The following is a 25,473-nucleotide window of genomic DNA, read 5'->3' on the forward strand; positions in this document are numbered from 1 at the left end:
ACTACCCAACCTGACAGCAAACTAACTCACAGGGTCCCTGGACTTGAAAATACGCAGGAGCCTGCAGGGACTGAAAGCAGGGCTGAAAGCCCTCACTAAGTTGGCTTTTGAGCACACCTTGGGCCAAGCAAACTGGGTGCTGAGTTCAAGCTGAGTGACGCTGCATATGCCTGAAGGCCCCAAAACCCCAACCTTGACCTTTCCCTGCTCCCTGCACATTCACTCGGGGACTCAGCTAAGGCAGAGACCCCTCAAGTCTTTACTTCAGGGAAGCCAGGATGTTCCCGCCCCTCTCCTCATTCTCATAGCCCTAAACTCTCTTCTGTAACCTTCCCCAAGGTGCCTCCGGTCCCTCCTGGCCTCTGCCTGGTGCCCCCTGATCTGGACCCTGCCTCCAGTCACCACACTGGCTGCAGGGAGTTTCCAAAGTTCACTCGCTGAGTCACCCCTTCTCAGACCTCTGCACCATCCATGCTGCCCTCAGTCTCCTTCAAGAGGCCACAAGGACCAGACAAGGCTCGGCCACTCTCCCGACACTCACCACCTCAGCCAGCTCTGCCATTTTTGCCTCTGCTGGGCAGACCCCCAGACCCACCTGAGGACACCAAACCCCTGCTGGGTGATGGGCTTCTCCCAACAAGGCTCTGATTCACAAACAGCTTGAGCTAGGGCCCCAGAAGCAAAGGACAGCCGTTGCCAGCCCCCATCCCATTCCCCATCCTGAGTTGACTCCCAGACACTCTAATGCTGACCCCACACTGCCTGGGTGGAGAGTGGGGCACTGCAGCCTCTGCTGGAAAATACAGACCCAGCTCAGAGGCTGAGATTGGACTCACCGAGCTTCCTGGTTTCCCATGGAGTGCTTTCCCCCAGGTCAGCCTGGAGTGTGGGTGTGGGGTGCAGTTGGGCCGGCTCTGCCCTTCCCCCTTCAGCTGGGCCCACCCCTGGTGCACCAGGGTCTCTCCCATGCAGGAATTCTGAACCTAACCCAACCAACACTTCAGTACAGGGAGCCTGGAAACAAGCTGCAGACACGGAGGCTCCCCTTTCATATAAAAATCTTTAATAAAAATAGCTCTCCTAGAACTGGTCATCAACAGGAGTGGCAGACTCAAATTCCTGCCACCTGGGCAGGAGGGAGTCAGGCAGGCCGAGCAGGGCCTTGGAGAACCGCGAGCGGTGCCAGCCCACAGGGACATCACTGGCTGCCTACTGACACGTGGGCTTGGGCTCAGGGATGATGTATCTCCTCAATATTCCAGAGGAGTTACAAATAATTCTTTTTAGAAAAAACTGCATTTTTAAAATGTTGGTCTCTAATTGATCCCCTTCTGCCCTCCCGAGAGAACAGAGCCCTATGAATTAACTAAAGGGCAGTGGGGGTAAAGAACTCCCAGCAGAATTCCAGACCCAAGGAGGATCCCAGCTCAGGCCTAATATCCCAGGAGTTTCTTGGCCTCTTCGCTTTGGGCCTGCAGTGTGGCACTTGCATACTTCCGGAGGAGTTCCATCTTCTTCCTTCGCACAAGCTCCTCCTCGATCTGTGGAAAGCAGGAGTAAGGGGCTCATGTCACTCCTCAGCAAAGTCCTCCAAGCCCTGTGTGGGCAGGCTACGAAGTGAGTCCAACACCCAGAACAGCCCAGGAGGCCCAGTCTCTCCCACGGAAATGTGAACAGCAGATGTGTTCATCCATTTCCTCTAAGATGCGTGAAATCATGTCTTCTTTGGCTGCCCCACATTCCTACTGTGAGCATGACAGGAGCCATGCGTCAGAACAGACTCCCTGGGGGGCAGGAAGGACAAGGAACCCCTACTAAGGCATCTGTGGCCTCTCCCGATAGGCGGGGCGCTTGGCACATGGACGCTCCACCTGCCCCGCATCCAGAGCCTCTCTCATACCTCTTGCTGTGACGGCACTGGGACGTGAGCGATGAACTTCTGCTGCCCATCTTCCCCTCCTTTCTCCTGGCTGCCTTCCTCATCGGACTACAAATAAATGAAATTCCATGAGCAGGAGACTATGGTACCACCAGAAAATGCATACTCAGCAACTGTTTACATGGCAAAAGAGGAGAGAGGTGTGTTCAGCTAAAAAGATGCCCAAGATATTAATGGATCAAGCAGGCAGCGACAGAGCTCTGCAGACTCAGTGCCACCTGCTGGGTGACAAGAAATAACATCAGTGACAGCAGTGAGAACTAGGGGGATGGAGGACAGCACCGAGAAAGAATATATTTTTACTATGTACTTTTGGTTTTTCAACCTTGTATATACATTATCTATTTCATAAAAATTAAATATAAAAAAATTTGTGATTTGTTGAAAAAAGATTACTTCAGAGGTGGCATGTGAGTCAATAGAGATCACTAACAAACTAAGGAAAGAATGGGGGTTTGGACATAGCAGCGAGGCCTGCGGGAGATGGTGGGAGGCTGCTCTTTGCAGTTTCTGTGCCAGATGCCCGGCACCATCCTCTCCCCACACCAGCGTCCAACTGGAGTGGCCAGAGATCCTCGGAGGGAACTTTGCTACAGACCCTGCTGGTAGGAGTGTGAACTGGTCCAAGCACTTTGCAAAACTGTTTGATTGTATCTACTAAAGTTAAACACATGCCTACCCTATGATGTGGTAATTCCACTCCTCAGTGTACACACAACAGAAATGACAGCATGTGGACAAGCAAGCTGACAGCTGCTCTACCTGTTATAGCCTCAAACTGAACACTAAACAAAGACACAAGACCATTGGACAAGAGAATATGCATGAGTCCAAGAATATGTCAAGTCCAGAAATAGGTAAACGGATGGGTTATTAGAGGTCAGGATAGTGACACCCAGAGGAATAGTAGCAAGTGTCTGGGATGCTGGTCATGTTGCTTCTTCACCTAGTATTTGTACATAGGGAGTTCACCTGGTGAAAATTCATTGCTCTGTACACTTACCACATGTTACTTTATATGGAATACTAAGCAGCAGTAAAAAGGAATGAACTCTTGAAATCAACATTCAGATGGCTCTCAAGGGCACTGTGCCAAGGGTAAAGGCCACCTCAAAAGATGATAGACAGTACGATTCTATTTATAAAACACTTTTGAAATGATAAAAGCATACATATGGAGTTTGCTGAGGGTGAGGTGGGAGGGGAGCAAAAGGGAATAGCTCCAGGTAAAGAACGGTTCTGTATCTTGAAACAAATCCACTCAAGTGAGAAGACACAGAACTCTACACACTCATTAAACCAGTGTCAGTTTCCTGATTGCTATTTTCCTACAACTGGGGAAGCTGGGTGGAAGGTACATAGGACCTTTCTATCTTTGCAATTTCTTGCATATCTATTACTGCTTCAAAATAACAAGTTAAAAAAGAAAAACATCTTTTGCTTTCCACTGATTTTATGATAAAGGCAAACCCTCTTCAAGGTGGAGCTGGGGTCCATGCTCATCGTACCACTTCCCCTCACACCCAACAGCCCAAGTCTGTGCTCCAATCACAATGGCCTATCGTCTCTCCCACACACTCCCACCTCTGATGCTGCTCCCCTGCCTGGAATGCTCTCCTCTCACCAACTCCTTTTCACTTGGTTAATTCCGCCCCCATCTTGCTAATTCCCCCTCATCTTGCAGATCTCAGCTGAAGGGTCACCTCCCTAGGAAAGGTCTCCCAGATTCTCCCTGTCCCCTGTCAATATCTCAGAGTTGCTGTTACAGCTGCCATTTTCCACTGCCTCTATCTACAGGCGATCTCCCTACTGGACTACAAGCTACAAGCAGAACTTGTTCACTGCTGTGCCTCTAGCATGGCCTGGCTCACAGTAGGGTGAATTTAAAAACATCTGTTAAAAATGCAAAAGGATACCTGCACTTAGAGGAAAGTTTTCCTAGGGCACAGCACCACCCACTTCAAATGTCTCATTAACCTCGACTGTTTACCAATCAGACCTGAGCATGACCCTCAGGTCTGCTATTTCCTGTGTGACAATAATGAAGTCACCAAACCTCTCTGAGCCAGCTTCCCTTGTCAAGCTCCTCACAGGACCTGACCCATCGTGCATGTGGGAGTGGTTCCCCTCTTATTTTTCAGTTCCACTCTTGACCTGTCCAGGAACAAGGCCTGCACATGCCAGCCCCCACAGAAGAGCTAAGAGCTAGGAGGCACTGCCTGAGAGCCAGGGGTCACACCTCCATGCCCCACCATGACCCTCTGAGTAAATCCCTTCTCTGCTCTAGGTGGGTTTCTATCCTTAGAACGAGGGTGTTAAGACTACAGAGAAGCTACTGGCATTGTCATTTAAAAAGAAACGATGAGGTCATGGGGGGCTAAAATGCATATGCTCTCCAATGTGTTTACAAATCCAATTCCGGTATATTCAGGATGGCCCATCTTTAAGAAGCAAGTAAACCCTGGTATAAAGTTTAGTTTACGAAGTGTTCTCCTTTCTGGAAGTCTCCCTGTGAACCCAGAATGTGATCTTCATATACTTCTCCCAGGGGAGGAGGCTGAGGCTAAGTCTGGAGGGGAGGGACTGAACTGGGCTTTGACTCTGACCCTTGTCTAAGAGCCCAGTTCCTTGTTACCATTCCCCAGGGTTCCCCTGAAGCCCGGGTTTCACAGCTTGGAGCACAAGGCAGTGAGCCCGGGGACCTCGCTGCCCACACGGTACCTCCTCCTCCGTGACAGCATAAATGTTGATCTCTTCCTCCTCTTCTTCCTCCTCTTCCTTTTCTCCTCTTGCCAGCCGGGCCTCTCTCTCTGCTTTCCACTTTTCCGCTAATTCAGCTCTGACTGAAAACAAGGGCAAGCAGGTACTGTTAACTCTGGTTTCTAAACAAGCCTAAACACAAAGAAGACAATGCCAAGATATCCCCTCTGCAGTGGACACCCCTCATCCGACCCTGTGGGTGGGAATTGGACGTGAGGAGCAATGTGGTCTTATAACAGCTCTGGTTCGTGAGGCCTCCCTGGTGGCCTAGGGGTTAAGTCTCAGCACTACCACTGAGACAGCCCTCCCTTGGCAAAGTGGCCTGAGTTCGATCCCCAGCCAGGGAACTAACATGGCACAGCCGACCTTTCCTGCTTCACCTGCTGCTCCTCTTGGGTGGATCTGCCTGTTCTGCTCCCCACTCTGTCTCTGGTGAATCCTCTCACTCCTTGCACCTCTGGCCTATACCCAGTTCTTCTACACAAAAATAAAAATCTTACAATAAAGGAATAATTCCTTAAAGGGAAAAAACAGCTCTGGTTTCAAGTGGCTACAAGCCAGCTTTTTAGGGGACATTCCCAGATCTGCCCCCTCCCATTCACCAAGCTGAGTAGTTTCCTGACATGCCCACATGAAAATGGAAATAGTGGTACAGCAAAGAGCTCTGACTCCTGTCCACCTGCTTCCTAGTTCAATGCCCCACATGGGATTATTAGCACTAACTTATCACAGTGAATGCCCACAAAAGACACAGCAAGGTGCCTTGCAGGGGAAGAGTACTCAGAAAGCAACGCTCACCTTTCTCTGTGCTGAAAACCTGTTAGCTGTGCTTAAAGCAGATACAAAAGCTACTGAAGTGGGTACCATTTTACCATTTGAAGAAAGGCCAGTGTGGGAATGAATCTAGATGGTGAAATCCTGGTGGATAGGGAGGGTGAGCTCCTGATGGATAAGTCAGATGCCGCCTGGTAGCTTCCCCAACCTGCTGCTTCTGACCCAACACAGCCCTGACTGCATCATGGTGATGGGGGTTACCTAAGTGGCGGGGGTCACTTAGGTCATAAGCAAACCATTTCCTGTGAAGACCATCAGCAACAAAGAAAACTCCTTTTTGGCATAAGTAATGTTTAAAAACCCATTTTCAAAGGAGAACGGAAATCAGATGTCATCTAGAATAAAATTACAAAAAAAAAAAGAATGAAATGAACTGCCCATAGACCTACGTTTCTTCTCATATTCCTGTTCCAAAGGCACGATAACACCATCATCTTCATCTAGGTAACCGTAGTATTCAAAATCAATGGCCTTCATGAGCTCAGCGCGTGTCTTTCTTGGAGGAGGAAGAGCTAAAAGAAACAGCACCACCTTAGTTCAATTTCCTGTCACCGTCACACTCAAGTCTCCTTGCACACTGTTACACAGCCAGAGAGAACACACACTAGGAGACACCAGGGGACAGGCACTGCTCTATATGAGTAACAGGGCACACCTTGTTTCACTGTAATATGCTTTTTTTTTTTTTTTAATTTCTAAGGTGTCCTTTATTTCCTATTAAGGAAGGCAATACTATGACATTTTAACCTATAAAAACATACCTGTTTTCTGATTCATATAAAGCAACTTTAAGGCAAACACTATTGAGATGGTCGAAGAAACAAGAATATGGGCTGGGCATTACATGAGACACATAATTATTGCTAATATCATCAGCTATAATAATGACATAGTAGTTATGAAAAAGTATCCTTCATAAAGGCACACTGAAGTATTTATGGGTGAAAAACAATGTCTGAGATATGCTTTAAATACTTCAAAGAAGAAATGGAGGAACAAGACAGAAGAGTTGAAAGAGGAAGACAAAAAGAAAATGAAGAAAAAGATGATGACAAATACAAAGATGACAAATAAAATGAAGATGACAAATGAAGATAAAGGAGAGAAAAACTGTGATACAGAAGAACAGAATTAGCAAAGTGATGAAACTGATGGAAATGTGGGAATTCATTATAATATTCTTTATGCTTACATATATTTTAAATTCCCATAACTGCGTGTGTATGTGCTTGTGCATGTATACTTGCCACCTATGAAAAATTTGTAGTAGAAATCAGGATACAGATTTTTCATTCTCCTCCATAACAAATTTGCTGCTTTGTTTGTTTCAATACAAGAAGTATCCTCTGAGATTGACAGGAGCTTTCTGATCTGTAATTTCAAGATTCCTTTTAGTTTTTGTTCTGTACTCTCTGTGCTCCATTTCTGCCTCATTCTTCTCCAATTTGGTTTTATTTATTTATTTTTAAGATTTATTTATTTATGCATACAAGAACTGGGGTACAGGCCAGAGGTGTGGAGGGTGAGAGGATTCACCAGAAACAGAGGGGAACAGAACAGGCAGATCGACTGAAATACACTGCTGAGGGGAGCAGCGGGCGAGGCGGGAGAGGTCTGCTGCACCATGTGCGTTGCTCCCTGGCTGGGGATTGAACTTATGCTGCAGTGGCTGTAGATAGCTTCATAGGTTGCGTCTTAACCCCTTGTGCCACCAGGGAAGCCCTCCAATTTGGTTTTATTCAATTGATAGCGTATTTCTGCCCTCATCTTTGTAGAATCCATTTCCTGAGAAGCAAGCTAGTTTTGAATTTCCTCTAATTGATTAATAGCGGAAATCTTTTCTCTCAAAGCCTTTTCTACCTGGACCTCCAGTTGGGTGATATCCTGAGACAGGATCAACATCTTTGATCCCATGTCCTCCCTTTCTTTTATGATTTCTTTCTTCATCATCTCTTTCCCAAAGGACCTTTTCTTTTGCTGAGATGCAAGTTCTTTTTTAAGTCGCTCTGTCTGTCTCTCAAGTTCATTCTTCAGCTGCTTATACTGGATTAAAGCCTTGGTTCTTTCAAAATTGGCTTCTTCAGTCATTTGCACAGCTTGTTCACCTGCTACTAAGCACTTGCTTCTCTTTGCACCACATCTGTCAAACCGCTCCTTATGCAAACTAGTGCAGACATTAAGTCATCTCTTTCTTTAGTCAATCTTTCGGTGGTCTGCATGTGAACATTATTATGGGTTTTGGAAATAACAGCTTCATGTTGAGCAAATTTCAAACAAAGACCACCGACAGTTAGAAATAGCAGCAGCAAGAAGAGACTCTTTATGCTTTAGTTGCTCTTTAAGATCTTCACATTTTTTCTGATACTCAGCTAAGTCTTTCCTCAAAAAATTCAACTAAGAATATGGGATTTCATTTCTTTCCTCATAAGTAAGCTATAGCCCCTCTAGTTCTAGCTTCCATTTTTCATCTTGACCACCAGATACAACTTTGATACCTACATTGCCATGGGAAAATGGTCTCTTGGCAGCTTTATCCACCTCAGAATCTTCACCTGTTGTGATCCAAGAATTCTACATGTTTCCAGATGCATCCAGAAGTTTTAGTTCCAACTTCACTGCTTCCTCTTGTCTTTTGAGACTTCAGCTCTTGTTGGAGCCTTTCATTTTGAAGTACAACTACTTGTATCCTATTTTTCATTCCAGAGAGTTCCTCTTTGCAGAAATTAACTTCTGCCTCTAAACAATGAATGTATTGAGACTGGTCATTGATGATTGGAACAAGATTATGTACAGTAGGTATACTGGTTTCCTGGTATTCTGATGACCTTAAAGGAAACTCTTTTTGTCCTCTTGATGGTGATACTTTACTTCCCTTAGTTGCTTGTTGGTGCAACAAAGCTTTGAGTTGATAAACAGCATGGCTGTATTGAAGCTCATGCCAGGCAGTCGCAGTGTCCTCATTTCCTACACTGGTGCTGAAAGAAGGCTCCAGTGTATCTTCTCCAAAAGTGACATCACCGTTTCTCAGGGCACAATTCAGTTGGCGAATGCTTCTATTCGCATGGTCCTAGAAACTCTGTTGATATTGCCCCAGAATCTCCTCTAGGGTAGAATTCTCTGGGGACTTCACTGTTGGGAAGGCCTGCTGCCCTTAAGGGAGCTGGAGTTTTTGGAGAGTACCTGTTTACTCTGCATATGGAGTTCCAGGATGTTAGAAGTTCTGCAAACAACTTCTTTCCAGAATTGACTCCTGTTCTCTGAGGATGTACTGTCTTCTGCATATGTTCCCCACTAACCAGGAAAACTTGTTTTCAGCAGTAACTTATTAATGTATAAGCAAAAACACAATTGAGTGCTATTTTCTTGTTCCTTTGTTCATATCTTCAATAAAAAGCTTGGGCTGGGAGAGTAAAAGGCAGAGCTACTCTCGATGGCTCTCCCCAGCCTCCCCCCATTGCAAATTCATTTCAACTCCGAGTCTTCTTTAACGGCAGAGAACTTCATCGGCTGTCCTGTCCACGGCAGTGGTGCCCAAACAGGGTCATAAACCCTGGAGCCTCAAGGAAGGTGCATGTGGTGTGTTCTCTAGCTAACCTCTATAATCATGGGTCACCACTGACCAAGAAGGGATTATCTAAGGTTGGGTAACAAATGGGGCCGAATTCGACTCATCATCATTGTATAACCCTTTTAAAATGCCTATTAGGGGCCTCCCCGGTGGTGCAGCAGTTGAGCGCTGGGTTGCGAAGCTGCCCGCAGCCTCTGCAGCGCCGGTTCAATCCCCGGCTGCTCCCCGGCCACCGGAGGAGGGTCCCACATGGAGCGCAGACCTCTCCTGCCGCCCCTCAGCAGTGTACTTCGATCCTTCTGCATGCTCTGCTCCCCGCTCTGGCTCTGGTGAATTCTCTCACCTTCCCATGCTTCTGACTGTACCCAGTGCTTGCATAAATAAATAATTAAAATAAATAAATAAACAAATAAACAAATAAAATAAAATAAAATGCCTATTAGAACAGAGTGGAGCCACTGTCTCCACTGGCAGCTTAAATGAACTGTAGATTGGGTCATTCAGATCTCTCCGTCGTTCCCAGATGAAAGTATTTTGGATGCAGAAACTTGGGAATGAATTGATGAAGCTTTAAAAAGGCATCATAAACAAGGTATGAAAATTCCTACTACAGTTTTTTAAACATGTACTTTGGTACAAATGACACTGGAACCCTTCTAGCAAACTTTAAAAAAGGAAATTAGACATATATATGAGGTACCTGATATTTTCAGCCTTCCATATCTTCAGTACCAGTAAATAAAAGGGAAAATTGCCCTAAAAGTAAAAGCCCTAAAAATAAATGGTCCCACAATAATCCTTTTTAAAAGGAATCAGTTGTTGGTTTAACTTCCTTAGCCAAAACTATAAAAGAACAAAAGACAATTTTTGCAGATGATCCAAAAATGGCTTCTGTATTGATGACCTCTCCGGTATAATAAAAAAGCAAAGGGGAGCTGACCACCAGACATATCAACAGGTCACTTCAGCAGCATGCAGAGCCTGACAGAGCTTGCCTCAACCCAGAAACCCAGATTGGCCTTTCTTGCATATATTGCAGGAGCCCAGACAGTTCCCTTGGTAGACCCAGGCAAAAACTTTAATAATAATAATAAAGGACGAGAGTCCGTGGTGTTGTTGGATCAACTGGGAGGCACTGTGTAAATACACAAATGTAGACCCAGTCCTATGAGGGCCAGACTTTACTAAAAGATAAATTTATGCTACAGGCACACCCTGATATCAGAAAAAAAATTACAAAAAGTGGCTGTAGGCCCTCAACAATCATTGAAAAATCTCCTGACTCTTGCCACCCAAGTCTTTTACCACAGGGATCAGGAGGAGGCAAAGGAAAAGACCCAAAAGGCCCATACCAAGGTGGAGGCTCTGGTGGCCACTCTTAAAACCTCAGGGATGGCTTCACGAGAGGAGCAAGGGGCTGTCAGTGTGGCCAAAGAGGGCATTTCCAAAGAGATTGCCCTGGCCAAGAGATTGGCTTCTGGATAGCTGGCAGTTGCCTCTAAGACCATGTCCCGAATGTCAGGGTAATCACTGGAGAAGGGGCTGTCCTCGGTTGCAGAAACTGGGGCCAGTCCGCTCCAAACTCTGACGGGACCTGGAGGCTCTGATCGCCCCTGCCCTCTCAATTTCATCATCAGAACCTAAGGTCCACCTTGAGGTAAAGGGCCATTTAGCAGACTTTCTGCTGGATACTGGGGCCACATACTCTGTCCTCTAATCTTGTTCCTTACCATTAACATCTAATGGGGTGGCAGTTAAGGGGGTAGACAAAAAAATTATTACTAGATATTTTAACCCCCTTTGGGGCACCTCTGGGACTCCTTTTGTTTTTTTGCATGCCTTCCTAGTGATCCCTGAATGCCCAACCCCGCTTCTGGGCCAAGATATATCGGACAAGGTGGGTGCTTCGCTTTATGTTCCCCAGCCAGAACAGCGGGCTGCTCCCTACGCACCCTTATTTTGCCTGTAATTGTAAAAATTGACCCTTCGGTCTGGTCTGATGGGTCACAGGTGGGGAGAACAGTTTCCAGCACTCCCATTAAAACAAGTTATGTTGCTGTCCCGGGTGCCAGGAGGTAAAAAGTTATTTTCAGTCCTGGACCTAAAAAATGTGGGTTTTTTGGTATGCCCTTACATACATATTCATGGTTTCTTTTTGCCTTTGAGGACTCTCCAAAATTCACTTACAACTTGCTTGGCCCCCTCACCATAGTCCTGCCTGCCTTCTCTTTTTTTTTTTTGGCCTGTGTGTTCTAAACCTCTTGGTTTTGTCTCCCACAGGTTAAAACCTTCAGCTTGCAGGTATCTCCAGTCCACTGACTATGTATCGTGCTCCTGGACAGACCCGCTGCCCTGCCTACTCCGCCCCCTTCCAGCAGGAAGTAGCCAGATAGACCCGACGCCCCCTACCCTCGCGGCAACTTGATGTATTGCTCTTTCTGGGGGAACTGAGAAAATCTGAAATCAGGAGACCTTGGGGAACCATAAAGCTAAAACACAGGCCTATGCAAAACTCCATCTAAAAGCTAGGTCTGCTACATGTGTGGGATGACACATATCATACTTTGAAAAAAAAACTGCACTCTTATGAACATTATCTTCCAAAAGAAAATTTTTGATTCTGCCTGTGTACTTAATCCATATGTTTTGTTTTCATAAAATGTTCATGTTAGTTATAATACATCCTATTCCATGTATCATGTTACTTGTAGTGACTATTATCTGTAAAAATGTATTAACTGGACAAATTGGGAATCTAGTCCAAATATCACATTCTTAATACTAAATCAGCTGGTAGCCACCTGGGTTCCAGTTGAACTCCAGGATCTGCATTTATTGCATTCCTACAGGAGTTGCTGCATTACTTAAAACACCGTACCAAAAGATTCATATCGGTTTTGCCAAAACTAAACTAATTACACTTTGCTTTAAAAACAAAAAGGGGGATATGTTGGGAGCCTGCTGCCCGAAAGGGAGCTGGAGTTTTTGGTGAATACCTGTTTACTCTGCATACGGAGTTCCAGGACATTAGAAGTTCTGCAAACAGAACTTCTTTCCAGAATTGACTCCTGTTCTCTGAGGACATACTGGCTTGTGCGCATGTTCCCTACTAACCAGGAAAACTTGTTTTCTGCAGTAACTTATTAATCTGTACAAGCAAAAACACAATTGCATGCTATTTTCTTGTTCCTTTGTTCATATCTTCAATAAAAGCTTGGGCTGGGAGAGTGAAAGGCAGAGCTGCTCTCGATGGCTCTCTCCCCAGCCTCCTCCCATTGCAAATTCATTTAGACTCTGAGTCTTCATTAATGGCAGAGAACTTCATCGGCTGTCCTGTCCACAGCACTTTGCTATGCACAGAATCAGGACCTAGAGATGGAAGTTACGTGGGGAAAGGTCCACTGTTCTCCCCTCAGAGAACCAAAGGCCTTGGAGTCAGCAAAGCGCTTGCCCGCTTCCAGCCGTTGCTGTCTTTAGCGAGCGTTGAACCCAGGCACCAGCTCACAGGGGCTTTTCCCACCCTGTAATTTGCTTCATTGTACTTCACAGTTACTCTGTTTTTTTATAGGTCGCTCCCCAGCAAAAGATTACTACTTGCTAAAAACTCAGATGATGGTTAGCATTTTTTAGCAATAAAGTGTTTTTAAGTTAAGGATTGTGCATTGCTTTCTTAGAGTACTATTACACACTTAACAGACTATAGTATAGTGTAAATATATATTTTACATGCACTGGGAAACAAAAGAGTTCACGTGACTCACTTTATTGCGGTTGCCTGCAGCCCAACCCCCAGTACCTCCTAGGTGTGCTGCTTTAAGTGGACTACCCTCTTTTTAAAATCAGTCTTGCAACTTTTGACCCAATTAGTCCACTTACAAGGAATCTATCTTTAACTGAAAAATAAAAATAACAGCTGGCAAAAAAATCAGAGAAAAGCACCCACATTTTCCTAACTTACAGATGACGAGTGGTGACATGTTGGAGTGTATACCCTTCCAGTTTTAGTGGTTTGGGGAGGAAGGGTACTCCTGAATTGAGGTTATGCTGTATGTGTTACTTTGTGGAATATCTGTATGAACGAACAAGATTCAGTATCTACGTGAGATGTTGTCTAACTCAGGAATTGTCTAATAAAGCCAATTAGATAGATTAAAAAAACAAAAGGTGAGAAAGTCCTGAAGAAAATATTTCCAGGCTAAGGATTACTATTCAGAATATGTACACAATTTTTGAAAATCAAAAGGGAAATGAGAACTCAACCAGATTGGTCAAAGCTCTACAAGAAGATTTTTAAGATTTTAATGAATTTTTCTTATTAATTTAAGAAGAAAAATTTCAAATGTATAAATATTTCAATTATCAATCTCATTAGAAATCAGGGAAATAAAAATAACATCTTTCACCCATCATATCAGTTTGGCTTATAACTGCACTTTATAAACTATGTTTTACACCAGGGATTACTTGCTTCTTAGAGAGAGTATCTTCTGAATATCCTGGAAGCAACTATAGGTCTACCAAGGGGGAGTGGTTAGTCCATACCATGATACTCTAATCCTTCATACCCACTAACAGGCTTCTAATCCAAGTATGGGAGAAAATCAGGGGCTAGCACAACCCAGGCAGGGAAAGTCTTCACCCCACCCTGATGTTAGCAATGGCACCTCCATCCACCCCTCCCTTGACTATTGGTTGATGTCCTATGGTCACCTTTTAGCGGCACTCAGGGTAGGGCACAGGCTGACACCTGGCTGGCTTGGAGTACTGCCTTCCGCCCGGATGGGCCTATTTTAAGGATGGAACTAAGATCTAATCAAAGTCAACCTGACACAGTTCTAGGAATTTTGCTGAACTGCATGGGGAAAACATCTGTTGCTGAAAGAAGACAAAACTTAGGCTGATGAAGGATGACTCGCCATTACAAGTGCAGAGCTGGACAGAGGAAAACTCGCACAAGCAGGCAAATGGAGAAACATAATGGAGAATTATGTAGAAATGCAACTGGGAAGCAGGCATTCCTGAAGGCAAACTTCCCCCGGGCTTGTCAGTTATACAAGCCAATAAATTTGCTTTTCTGCTGAAAGCAAGTTGGGGTTGAGTCATCTGTCACTTATACTGAAGAGATAAGCACAGAAGTGAACAGAAAAAGGCCTAGAGGAGATCATCCCAAACATAATAACAGCTACCAGTTACGATGCCTCCAGCAGGGCCATTGGGATTGGGGAAAAGAGAAGAGTAGGAGGGGGCTGTGCTATTTCAACTATACTCATAAAACTGACTTATGAACTTTCTTGTTAAAGAAAAAAATATACAATTGGAATTTTAAAAATATAAAAAAAACCATAAATGCAAAAAATACTCCACAAAGTAACACACACAGCATAACCTCAATTCAGGAGTACCCTTCCTCCCCACACCACTAAAACTGGAAGGGTATACACCCCAACATGTCACCAATTGTCATCTGTAAGTTAGGAAAATGTGGGTGCTTTTTTCTGATTTTCTGCCTTTTACAACATCTCTGTAAATAAGTTATATTATTTTCATAATGAAAAGCCTAATATTTAAACTGATTTATTTTTAAGCAGTTAATGATACATACAAAACCAGTTTTGGCATAATGAATTTAAAAGTAAGAAGAGCTTAATAAAGATAGAATCACACTGTTAAAAGAAATAGAAAAACTGACTGGAAGGAAACAGCACAGAAGGTCATTCTTCTCTATTTTCACACTTCTTCCATGAAGCATTTAGACTACTATTCTAAAAGGCAAAATTAATATTTACTAAAATTTCAGACAAGCAGGTTCCAATTGCTTTTTGGAAGGCCCCAGGTTTGGCTCAAGATCCCCAGGGACACAAAGGGAACCAGCAAGAGAGGGGTGGTGCCAGCATGGATTCACAGAGCAACTCCATTTTTCTCTGCTTTTACCTTTTAGGGTTAGTTCCAAGGTTTTACTTATTCTTCAGCTAAATTTTTTTCTACCAGTAAGTACCTAAAACATGAACTTGATTCTGTGAACTTTATGGTCTGCCCTGACAAGTTGAGGGAACATCAAAGAGGAAAACTTATTTAGATAGAGACTGGCATGTGCAGAGTATGGAATCTGGCACCAGTTAATTCTGGGTTCACTTACCAGCCCCAATTATGTGTGCTGGGCCTGTCACTTCAAAGCTGGTGCTTAACTGTTCTCATTTAAAGCCTGGGAACAATCATTGTGACACCACAGGATTCCTGTGCAGCTAACAAATCTTGTAGGAAAAGTTCCTAGTGTGGCACCTACTGTTAATTATTACCAACAATTAGAGGTGAAAATATCAGTTACTTACGTTCTTTTTCGAACAGCTCTCTAACACCAGGCAAATCTTTCGCTGCTCCAAAGTACTTGTAACCTCGATTTCCTGGGACTTCCTTCCCTTCATGATCCAGCATTTTAGGGCCAACTTTCTTATTGGGAAGGAAAGAGACAAAATGGATCTGATCCTTCAACTTACTATTTCCATGTTTACAAACATTTTTAAGATAATAATGCTAAATGCAGAAATATGTACACAGAAAAATATCTAGGTACTGTTTAAAAAAAAATCCGTTAAAAACCAGACTAAATACCTAGCAGGAGGATGAATTAAGTAAATTATATCATAGTCAGTGATGGAATATATTCTACACCTTAAAAATGATGCATGTCATGTTGATTTAGAAAAATGTTTATGAAATGGTTGTGACAAAAGCTTAAAAACACAACCACAGGGGCCTCCCTGGAGGCACAAAGGGTTAAGATGCAACTTATGGGGCCTCCCCGGTGGCGCAGCGGTTGAGCGCTGGGTTGCGAAGCTGCCCGCAGCCTCTGCAGCACCGGTTCGATCCCCGGCTGCTCCCCGGCCACCGGAGGAGGGTCCCACATGGCGCGCAGACCTCTCCTGCCGCCCGCTGCTCCCCTCAGCAGTGTACTTCGGTCCTTCTGCCTGCTCTGCTCCCCGCTCTGGCTCTGGTGAATTCTCTCTCACTCTCCCGCGCTTCTGACTGTACCCAGTGCTTGTATAAATAAATAAAAATAAATCTTTAAAAAAAAAAAAAAAAAAAAAAGATGCAACTTATGAAGCTGTCCGCAGTCTCTGAAGCATGAGTTTGATCCCTGGCCGCTGGCTGGCCAGGGAGAAACTCATATGGTACAGCAGACCTTTCCTGTCTCGCCCACTACTCCCCTCAGCAGTGTATTTCAGTCAGTCTGCCTGTTCTGCTCCCTACTGTGTCTCTTGTGAATACTCTCACCCCCTGCACCTCTGGCCTGTACCCCAATTCTTGTGTGCATAAATAAATCTTTAAAAAAATACAATTCAAATAATACAATAAAAGTAAAGTGATAATGTAAATGACTATTTGTTCACATGAAAATATGTTCTTGACACACATTAAGTGAATAAAGTTTATGGGTAGGGTATGAGCCAATTCCTATAAAAACAAACAACATATGTGCTCAGAAAAAATTCCAGAAAGATAAACAGAAAGTTTAGTAGTAGTTATTTGTGAGTGGCAGGAAAATATACCATATATGTCCTATCACGCATAGAACATATGTAAATTTTTAATTTTATAATCTCATATTCTTTTATATTTTGCATAAAAGTATCTATTGTTTATATGCTCAAATTTACCATTTTGAAAAGAAATACAAAATCCAGAACTAAGCACACATAAGGAGCATGATCTTAGAGGCAGCATTCACAGAAAAATGATGGGAGGAAATGCTCAAGCAGTTACACTTAGGTGACAGGTATGTCACTGAATATTGTTCCACTTCTTTATATGCCCTGAATTAGTGAATTACCTTTTTTAAACATTATAGTGAAATACACATAACATAAAAATGACCATCTTCATTATTAAGCATATAGTTCAATGGCATTAAACATAATGTCATGCAACCTCAGCACCATCCTTTCTCCTCTCTTCATCTTGTAAAACTGAAACACTAATATAAATGTATCACTTTTATATACAGAAAATTAAAAGAAAATTCTTAAACTTTAAAAAAAAACTCCAGAAAAAAAAAAATGTAAAAATATTACTGTCCGGGAGGGCCTCCCTGGTGGCGCAGCGGTTGAGCGCTGGGTTGCGAAGCTGCCCGCAGCCTCTGTAGCGCTGGTTCGATCCCCGGCTGCTCCCTGGTCACCGGAAGAGGGTCCCACATGGTGCGCAGACCCCTCCTGCCGCCCGCTGCTCCCCTCAGCAGTGTACTTCGGTCCTTCTGCCTGCTCTGCTCCCCGCTCTGGCTCTGGTGAATTCTCTCACCCTCCCGCACTTCTGACTGTACCCAGTGCTTGTATAAGTAAATAAAAATAAATCTTTAAAAAAAAAAAAATATTACTGTCCACTTTGGGTGGTGGAAAAAAAAAACCTTACATGTTAATTTTGGAATGCTGCTAGATCACTTTTCCAGGAGGGTTAATGAGTGTCTGTATTACTTTAAAGGAGTTTGACAGGAAACAAAAGCACTACCATAGAACTGCTGAAGGGGTTAAGTGAAAAAGTTCCCAGTGCAGTGGCTGGAACAGAACAGGAGCTCGAAAAATGGGAGTGCCTTTTCTTCTGCAAAGAAGAAATGCTTCCATTTTATAGCAGATATTAAAATGGGAATTAGGCTTTGTTTTAGACTTTCATTAAAGGTGAAAGAACCAGTATGTAAAGAAACTGTATATGACATGTCCCATCAAAGTCCACTGTTTAGAAAGCAGTAGATCTCTTCACAAATGTATAAATAAAGCAGGGCCTGGGGCAGTATTATTCAAAGTCCAGACCCATTGTTCAGTGGATGGGAGAATTCAATTAAGTAGATCATAATCATTTTTTTTAATTAATTAATTTATTTATACAAGCACTGGGTGCAGTCAGAAGCGCGGGAGGGTGAGAGAATTCACCAGAGTCAGAGCAGGGAGCAGAGCAGGCAGAAGGACCGAAGTACACTGCTGAGGGGAGCAGCGGGTGGCAGGAGAGGTCTGCGCGCCATGCGGGACCCTCCTCCGGTGGCCGGGGAGCAGCCGGGGATCGAACCTCGAACGGGCGCTGCAGAGGCTACGGGCAGCTTCGCAACCCAGCGCTCAACCGCTGTGCCACCAGGGAGGCCCCATAATCATTATTTTTTTTAAAGCCAAAACAAAACAGAATAGGGAATATCAAAGTGTATCACACATACTGTTTTTTCATTTTTGTGTGTACTATATCATTATATAAAATATGTGTGTGTGTGTGTGTGTGTGTGTGTGTGTGTGTGTTATGATGGGTCATCGTCCTAAAATTTTGAAAGCCTTGGGGCCTCCCTGGTGGCGCAAGGGTTAAGACGCAACTTATGATGCAATCCGCAGCCACTGGGGCACGAGTTGGATTACTGGTCAGCCAGGGAGCAGCCCAAAGTACTTCGGTCAATCTGTCTGTTTTGTTCCCCACTCTGTCTCGGTGAATCCTCTCATCCCCAACACCTCTGGCCTGTACCCCAGCTCTTGTATGCATAAATAAATCAATCTTTAAAAAAAATTTTTTTGAAAGCCACTGTTCTAGAATATTGCATTTATAAGAAAGGAAAGAATAGAGTGTCCTATCAGGTAAAAAAGTCAACGATATTTGACACAATTCCCAAGAAATTTAAAAAAGAATGTGAAGGATTGAATTTTTTTTAAATAAGGGCTTATTCAAGAATACCTGGCTGGTCAAGAGGTGACCTCTCCACCCTGACGCCTATGCTGCGCAGTCTTTAAGCCTTAGCTCAGCCATGCTTTTCATGGGTTTCTGTCCACATACAACAAGCATTTTCCCAGCTTTGTATCATTTCTTGAATGCCTACTATGTGGCAGGCATGGGCTGAGAGCTACAGGGAATACAAGGCTAGATTGGACCTTCCCAGTCTGCCAAAGAGCTCACTAGCTCGCCCTCAAGAGCACTGGGACTGCTGTGTACTTACTCCATAGTCAGGACCACCGAGCTCCTTTATCCGGACCTCCCAGTGTCCTTTCTCTCTTAGCAGTTTGTTAATTTCATCATTCAGGTCACGAATTCGGAATTCACCTAAACCAGCTAGAAAACAAAAATATTCTTATTAATGCTCTTCAAAATAATACTCAATGTCATATCCTTTAAAATGAATGTTGACACCTACAAAGATAAACAACATAAAATAACTCAAGTAAAAGAAAAACCATCAAGGGCCTCCCCAGTGGCGCAGCAGTTGAGCGCTGGGCTGCGAAGCTGCCCACAGCTTCTGCAGTGCCAGTTTGATCCCCGACTGCCGGTGAGGGTCCCACATGGTGCGCAGATCTCTCCTGCTGCACCCGCTGCTCCCCTCAGCAGTGTACTTCGTCAATCTGCCTGTTCTGCTCCCCGCTCTGGCTCTGGTGAATTCTCTCACCCTCCCACACTTCTGACTGTACCCCGTGCTTGTATAAATAAACAAATCTTTTTTAAAAAAAGAAAAAAGAAAAACTATCAAAACCAAATAAGCAGAAGGGCAAGGATTAAGAACCGAGTTTCTGGGCCTCCCCTGGTGGCGCAGGTGGTTGAGCACATTGCTGTGAAGTTGTCTGCAGTCTCTGCAGTGCGGGTTCGATCCCAGCCAGCCGGCGAGAATCCCACATGGCCCGGCAGACCTCTCCTGTCTCACCCACTGCTCCCCTCAGCAGTGTATTTCATCAGTCGGCCTGTTCTGTTCCCCGCTCTGTCTCTGGTGAATCCTCTCACCCCCAACACCTCTGCCTGTACCCCAGGTCTTGTATGCATAAATAAATATTTTTAAAAAATCAAATAAAAGACAGGCTAGGGCCTCCCTGGTAGTACAAGGAGTTAAGAAATTATCGGCAGCCACTGCAGCATGAGTTCGATTCCCGGCCATGAAGGTAACCCACGTGGAGTAACAGACCTTTCCTGTCTTGCCTGCCGCTCCCCTCAGCAGTGTGTTTCAGTCAATCTGCCTGTTTTGCCCCTACTCTGTCTGTGGTGAATCCTCTCATATCCCCCGCATCTCTGGCTTACACCCCAGCTCTTGTATGCATAAATAAAATAAATCTTTTAAAAATGAAGATAAAATAAATAAAATACAGGCTAGCTAGCTTACCATTCTGTATTTGAGCCACCTTTTTAGAGATCTCGCCAATGATCTGTTGGGGAAAAAAAAAGGCAATACATTTTCATGACTTTTGAATATGACTGAAAGCACAGGAAAAAAAATACAAATCAAAATTAGTAATTAAAAATACTTTGAATTCTGGTTTAAGAGTCATTTAGATAAGAAGAAGCAATCAGAAACTTGTTACTTCTACTAAGATCAAATTCCCACAGATTGCACCTGCCGTCTCCATTTCTCAGCTTTGGGTAGCTCAGTACACTCCGAAGCGAGGAAAGGTCTTCGTTCCTGCAAAGAAGGAAAATATGATGTTGCTACTATACACATTACAAGCTTTATGCAGAATTCACAACTGATTTAGGCCTGAAGCCTAAAATGTCTAATGATCTAAATATATTTGACGTTTCAGTTCCACATGATCTTCATCAAGCCTTAATCCTCCCTCTCCCATCTCTCCTTAAGAAACAATTACACTGGCAAAAACATTCACCACAGTAGCACTCCGTCTGCCCATCTGTGACTATGCAGGTGTCTCTTTTTAACAACACTCTCCCTCTGCAGGGCAGCAGCCTCCTGCCTGCCCATGACCTGTACTGCTGGGACTTCTCTTCACTGACCTCCCTCAGCGGAGACCGCTCTCCTCAAGGCCGCCCTCTTGCAACCATGCAGGCCTCTCTTAGCAAACCTGTCCCTTCTGGGGCAGCTCTTTCTGCCCACTTGTGTCTATGCAAGTATCTTTTACTGTCCTTTTGTAATAAACCTGCTCTTTAAATATAAAAAAAAATTCACCACATTGTATCTAGTACAACGAGCACTCAGAAATAACTTAAACGTACAATAAAAAATGGTAAACTAGGTTATACCATTTCGTGGCATATATATACAACCTCAAGAAATGATGGTTATTGGTATTTAGAACAAATACACATGCATATACATATGTGTGCATGCAAATGTGTACATAAAAGTGCATATTTTTGCATAAATATATATGCAAAAAAGGTACATATATCCCTAATATGGCTGTTTCCCATTATTCAATATTAGATAGAGCTGGGATAATAAGGGGACCCAACCATCACATACAGAGAAGCAGCCAGATCATCACACTGCTCTAGCTACAAGGAGATACATCTGGAATACGAGTGTATACTCTTTTAAAGGCCTTCAGCAAGTACAGAAAAGAAATAGGAAGGTAGAGAATTTGAAATCAGCCCAGGAAGTTTTACTGCCTTTATAACTCATGAGGCAGATTTTCACCACCAACCTTCACTTTTCCTTCTTCCAGTTGAGCTTGACGAAATCTTGCTAAGGCCGTCCTACCAGAAAGAGAGAAGAGTCCATTAGATCCTGCTCACAGATTTTTTTTTTTAAAGATTTTATTTATTTATATATAAAAGAACTGGGTGTAGGCCAGAGGTACAGGGGGTGAGAGGATTCACCAGAGACAGAGTAGGGAGCAGAACAGCTGGATCTACTAAAATACACTGCTGAGGGAAGCAGCGGATAAGACAGGAGAGGTCTGCTGTGCCATGTGGGTTAGTACCCTGGCTGGGGATCAAACTTGAGGCACAGCGGTGCTAGCACGATAGTGCTAAGACTTAATCCCTATGCCACCAGGGAGTCCCTGCTCATAGATTTCTTATATCTCAAGTTCCTGAATGGGGCAAATCTGCTCATGAGCATAATTAAGTGATGTGTTTTAAGAAACCAGAGAAGTTAAGGATATTTATGTTCCAAGGAACATTATAAGACCATATGTGTACCTGGACACCCAACTACCCATTTTAGTTACACTGCATGTAAGGACTCTGGGAACTAATCAGACCAAGGTGATGAGCAACATGCCCAGATGCCAAGAGACTAGTATCTGTTCCCCAGCTGTCACTCTCACAGCTGGTAAAGAAACAAACAGGCTCAGGTAAACAAACATTCATCCAATACAAGTTCTGGGAATGGTCAGAAAAAACTAATGGGGTAAACAAATGGGCAAATATGGGCTACTTCTCAAAGGCTCATATACCAAAAGTACCAGAAACTAAAAGAGCTCCAGAGTGATAATTAAGTCACATAAAATTGGCCAAAACTAAATTGATACTTACATGGCTTTTTCCGCATTTCGGGCCTAAAAGGAAAGAGAAGGGAAGAAAAATGCCCATGTTTAAATTAATTTTATTTTTAATTTACATTTTTAGTAAAAAGTTTTACAAATTTTATAAGGATAGTCACAGCAAAATGCTAGAACTAGTATATGAACAACAGCAACAATGAAAAATCAAAAGATGACCAAATCCCATGGCTCTATATAAAATCTTTACTCCACTCTCCCCACCCTCTAAGAAATGGCTAACTCCAATTTATCACTCAAAATTTACCTGTGATATTCATCCCCAAAGATCTTCTGTGACCCTTTCTTTCCTGCCTGGCTGCTACTCTGGTTTATACCCATCCTGGTACTTTCTGTCCACCATCAGAACTGTCTGTTTCCTTCCAGTGGTATTTGGGAAAGAAAGGTCTCAAGACTGACTTTTACAAAGTGAGTTTTATTAAGAACTGTCACACTAGCGTCAAGTCAATAACCCCTGAAATAGCATCAGGCAGGGAACATGTTTTCTGGGTTGTAGTGTAAGTCAGGAAAGCACCTGCTGAGTGGGGTCTTGACTTTTACTCCCAGCTCTTCCATTTACTATCCCTGAGAAGTAGTCTAAGGCTCACTCTCCATCTTTACAACAGGGATCAACTCTCTTTTCTGATAGAGATGTCATGGTGATTTAATGAGTTGAATACAGGAAGACATTACCTAAGAGTTTACAGATGCTCAGCAAAATGAATTCAATTTAAATCGCCTTTCTTACCCTCCAATGCACACAGGAAAAACTTGGCTAAAGCTTGGTGGGTAAAAGAACACAACATCAACTAATGAATAAAATAAAAAGATTCTTCCAGGGGAAGCTAAGGTTGTGTGTTCTACCTATTTCATTATAGCCACAAATTCCAAATATTTAATTCAGTATTTCTCAATGCTTAAAACAGCATGGTAGGCACTAGAAATCCGGTCATAGTTCTTCCTTTTAAGGGAACACATAAGAATTCCCTCCATAATTATGAATCAGTGTGATAAGGACAGGTATCCAGGATGATGGAAGGCCACAAATATGACTGTGGACGGAGACAGTTACATAGGATACCCAACAACTCCTGTAATCAGAAATATCAAAGTCCAGGGATTCTTCTCCCCTGACAAGGAATAAAGAGATGAGATTCCCTATGCTTGTCAGGGGAAAAAAAAAAAAAATCAGGCTGAGCGGGGCAGGATGAAGCAATAATTTGGGGCACATCAACCTACACCACGGGTCCATCTAGCCCACTGGTTTCCCTTGTTTTGGGGATCTTGTGCTCATCAGTCAGGTTTCCACTATAACTATAATCTTACTATGGCGTCGTATGCTTCTCTTGGGGCTTTTCACTTGATGAAAATATTATAGTAACCAATATGTATATGCTTATTCTTTTTACCAGCACTATGTGAATGCCCATATTCATATGCCGTGAGCACTTCGAAGGTACAAAGAAGCCAAAGAGCCAGACCAGGCCACAGTGATCACACCCTCGAGCGACACCACGACATTTATTCATCTGCTATGAACCATCTACAACGTGCCAGACACGGTGAGACATTAGGAACCAATGGTTTAAACAAAACAAACCAATCCCTACCCTCGGCAAGTTTATGTCTTGAGGGGGAGCCCGAGATCAGATATAAATAACCCCAGAAACATACGGTCACAACCGCTGTTCATCTCCCCTATAGGACTTGGGGGACAAACTGGCCCGCGCTAGGCACGATGATCGGCGGCAGTCCTTGCTCCTGTTTCCCCGTCAGTAATTTAAAGTGCTTCGTGGAGACCTAAAACACTGCCCCAGGTGGTAACGCGGTTTTCGAGGTTCCAGTTTTCCCCTGCAGGGCCTGACAACTACAGCGAGACAGGAAGAGCCCCCCAAGCGGCAGCCAAGGCACCCGAAGCCCGCAGGGCTGCCGAGCTGAGCCCCTACACCACAGGGCCCTGGACGGGGCCCGCAACCCTCTCGACGTTCCCGCTCGCCCCCTCCCTCCCTTCCCACCCCACTCACCATGGCGCAAGCGAGGGCGCCGCCCTCCGGCCTCGCGGCCCCTGCCCACGAAGAAGCTTCTCCGCCTCAAGCGAGGCTGACCCCGACAGGAACTGAAGACTCTCACTGACCGTAACGCCGATTTTCCTGTCGGAAGACTATAAGGAAAGGACCGGAAATGAACATGTGACAGGACAAGGGGGAAGAGCAGGAAATGCACGCGAGCTCCCGACGGTGCCTTCCGGTGGTGACCGGATGACGCATCAACGCGCGCGAACGAAGAATGAGGGCATTGGAAGATTGCGCTTGCGTGGAGGAAGTGACCGCCCTCTCAGCGCAGCCCGGGGGCCTGGCCTTGCTCTCGCGATAACTAGTGGCACTGCGGAAGCGAGGTTTCTCTCTCCATGGGCGGTGCCGCGGCCGCGGGCACGCGGGCTGCGTTTCTTAGGCTGCGCGGGTGGGCGGTCGTTGCTCTAGATGCTCGACCCGTCGGCCCTTTTTGGGATCTTCTGTGAGAGCGAACATGTCCTCGTGGAAGTTACTCGTACTCATCCCTCTTGAATAAACTGAGTCCTTAAAATCGACTGGGGCAGCCGGACAAAAACCTGCCTGCGTGGACGAGGCTGGGCAGCGCCCGACGTGGACGCCGCAGCCTCCCGCTGGCGGGGCCGGAGCGGCGCCCTGGGCTGATCGGAGCGAGACTGTTCCCCGGAAGCTGGAGCTGTCCCGGCTTCCTAAACAACTCCGCATTTCGCCGCAATTTGCCAGGCTTTGCTTTTTCTGAGATTTCTCTCGCCTTGAAATTGCGGTGTTTATCAGCGCTGCACCTCTTTGGGGGGGGGGGGGGGTCACTTACTTGGAGGAAGGTCCAGGGGAGAAGCCACTTACTTGGAGGAAGTTGGCTGGAAAGGTGATGGGTATCACTGCCCAGACAAATGCTGTCAACCAGTATGATGGGTTCATTACTAGGGTCATTACTTATTTTTTAAAAAAGATTTATTTAGGATTCGCCAGAGACAGAGTAGGGGGCAGAACAGGCGGATTGACTGAAATACACTGCTGAGGGAGCAGCAGGCTAGCCAGGGGAGGTCTGCTGCGCCACGTGGGCCACCGCCCTGGCCAGGGACCCAACTCCTGCAGCAGCTGCTGCGG

At 44.6% G+C, this 25,473-nt stretch overlaps 1 protein-coding gene and 1 pseudogene across 1 annotated transcript; both read right to left on the reverse strand.

Annotated features, from left to right (window-relative positions):
* Window positions 1-1,015: 1,015 nt before the first annotated feature.
* On the reverse strand, window positions 1,016-24,490 carry ISY1 (ISY1 splicing factor homolog). Its single transcript, XM_037523942.2, has 11 exons — window positions 24,343-24,490; window positions 22,314-22,336; window positions 21,479-21,530; window positions 20,434-20,499; window positions 20,203-20,245; window positions 19,057-19,169; window positions 15,431-15,548; window positions 5,923-6,045; window positions 4,661-4,782; window positions 1,901-1,987; window positions 1,016-1,541 (listed from the first exon to the last, which is right to left on the reverse strand). Exons 1-11 carry the CDS (start codon window positions 24,343-24,345, stop codon window positions 1,434-1,436), a joined length of 858 nt encoding a protein of 285 aa, XP_037379839.1. The 5' UTR covers window positions 24,346-24,490; the 3' UTR covers window positions 1,016-1,433.
* Window positions 6,631-13,078, reverse strand: LOC119254851 (serologically defined colon cancer antigen 8-like; annotated as a pseudogene).
* Window positions 24,491-25,473: the final 983 nt, after the last annotated feature.

Source organism: Talpa occidentalis, unplaced genomic scaffold, assembly GCF_014898055.3.
Source record: "Talpa occidentalis isolate TD23 unplaced genomic scaffold, MPIMG_talOcc4v2.1 talOcc4.10, whole genome shotgun sequence".
NCBI lineage: Eukaryota > Metazoa > Chordata > Mammalia > Eulipotyphla > Talpidae > Talpa > Talpa occidentalis.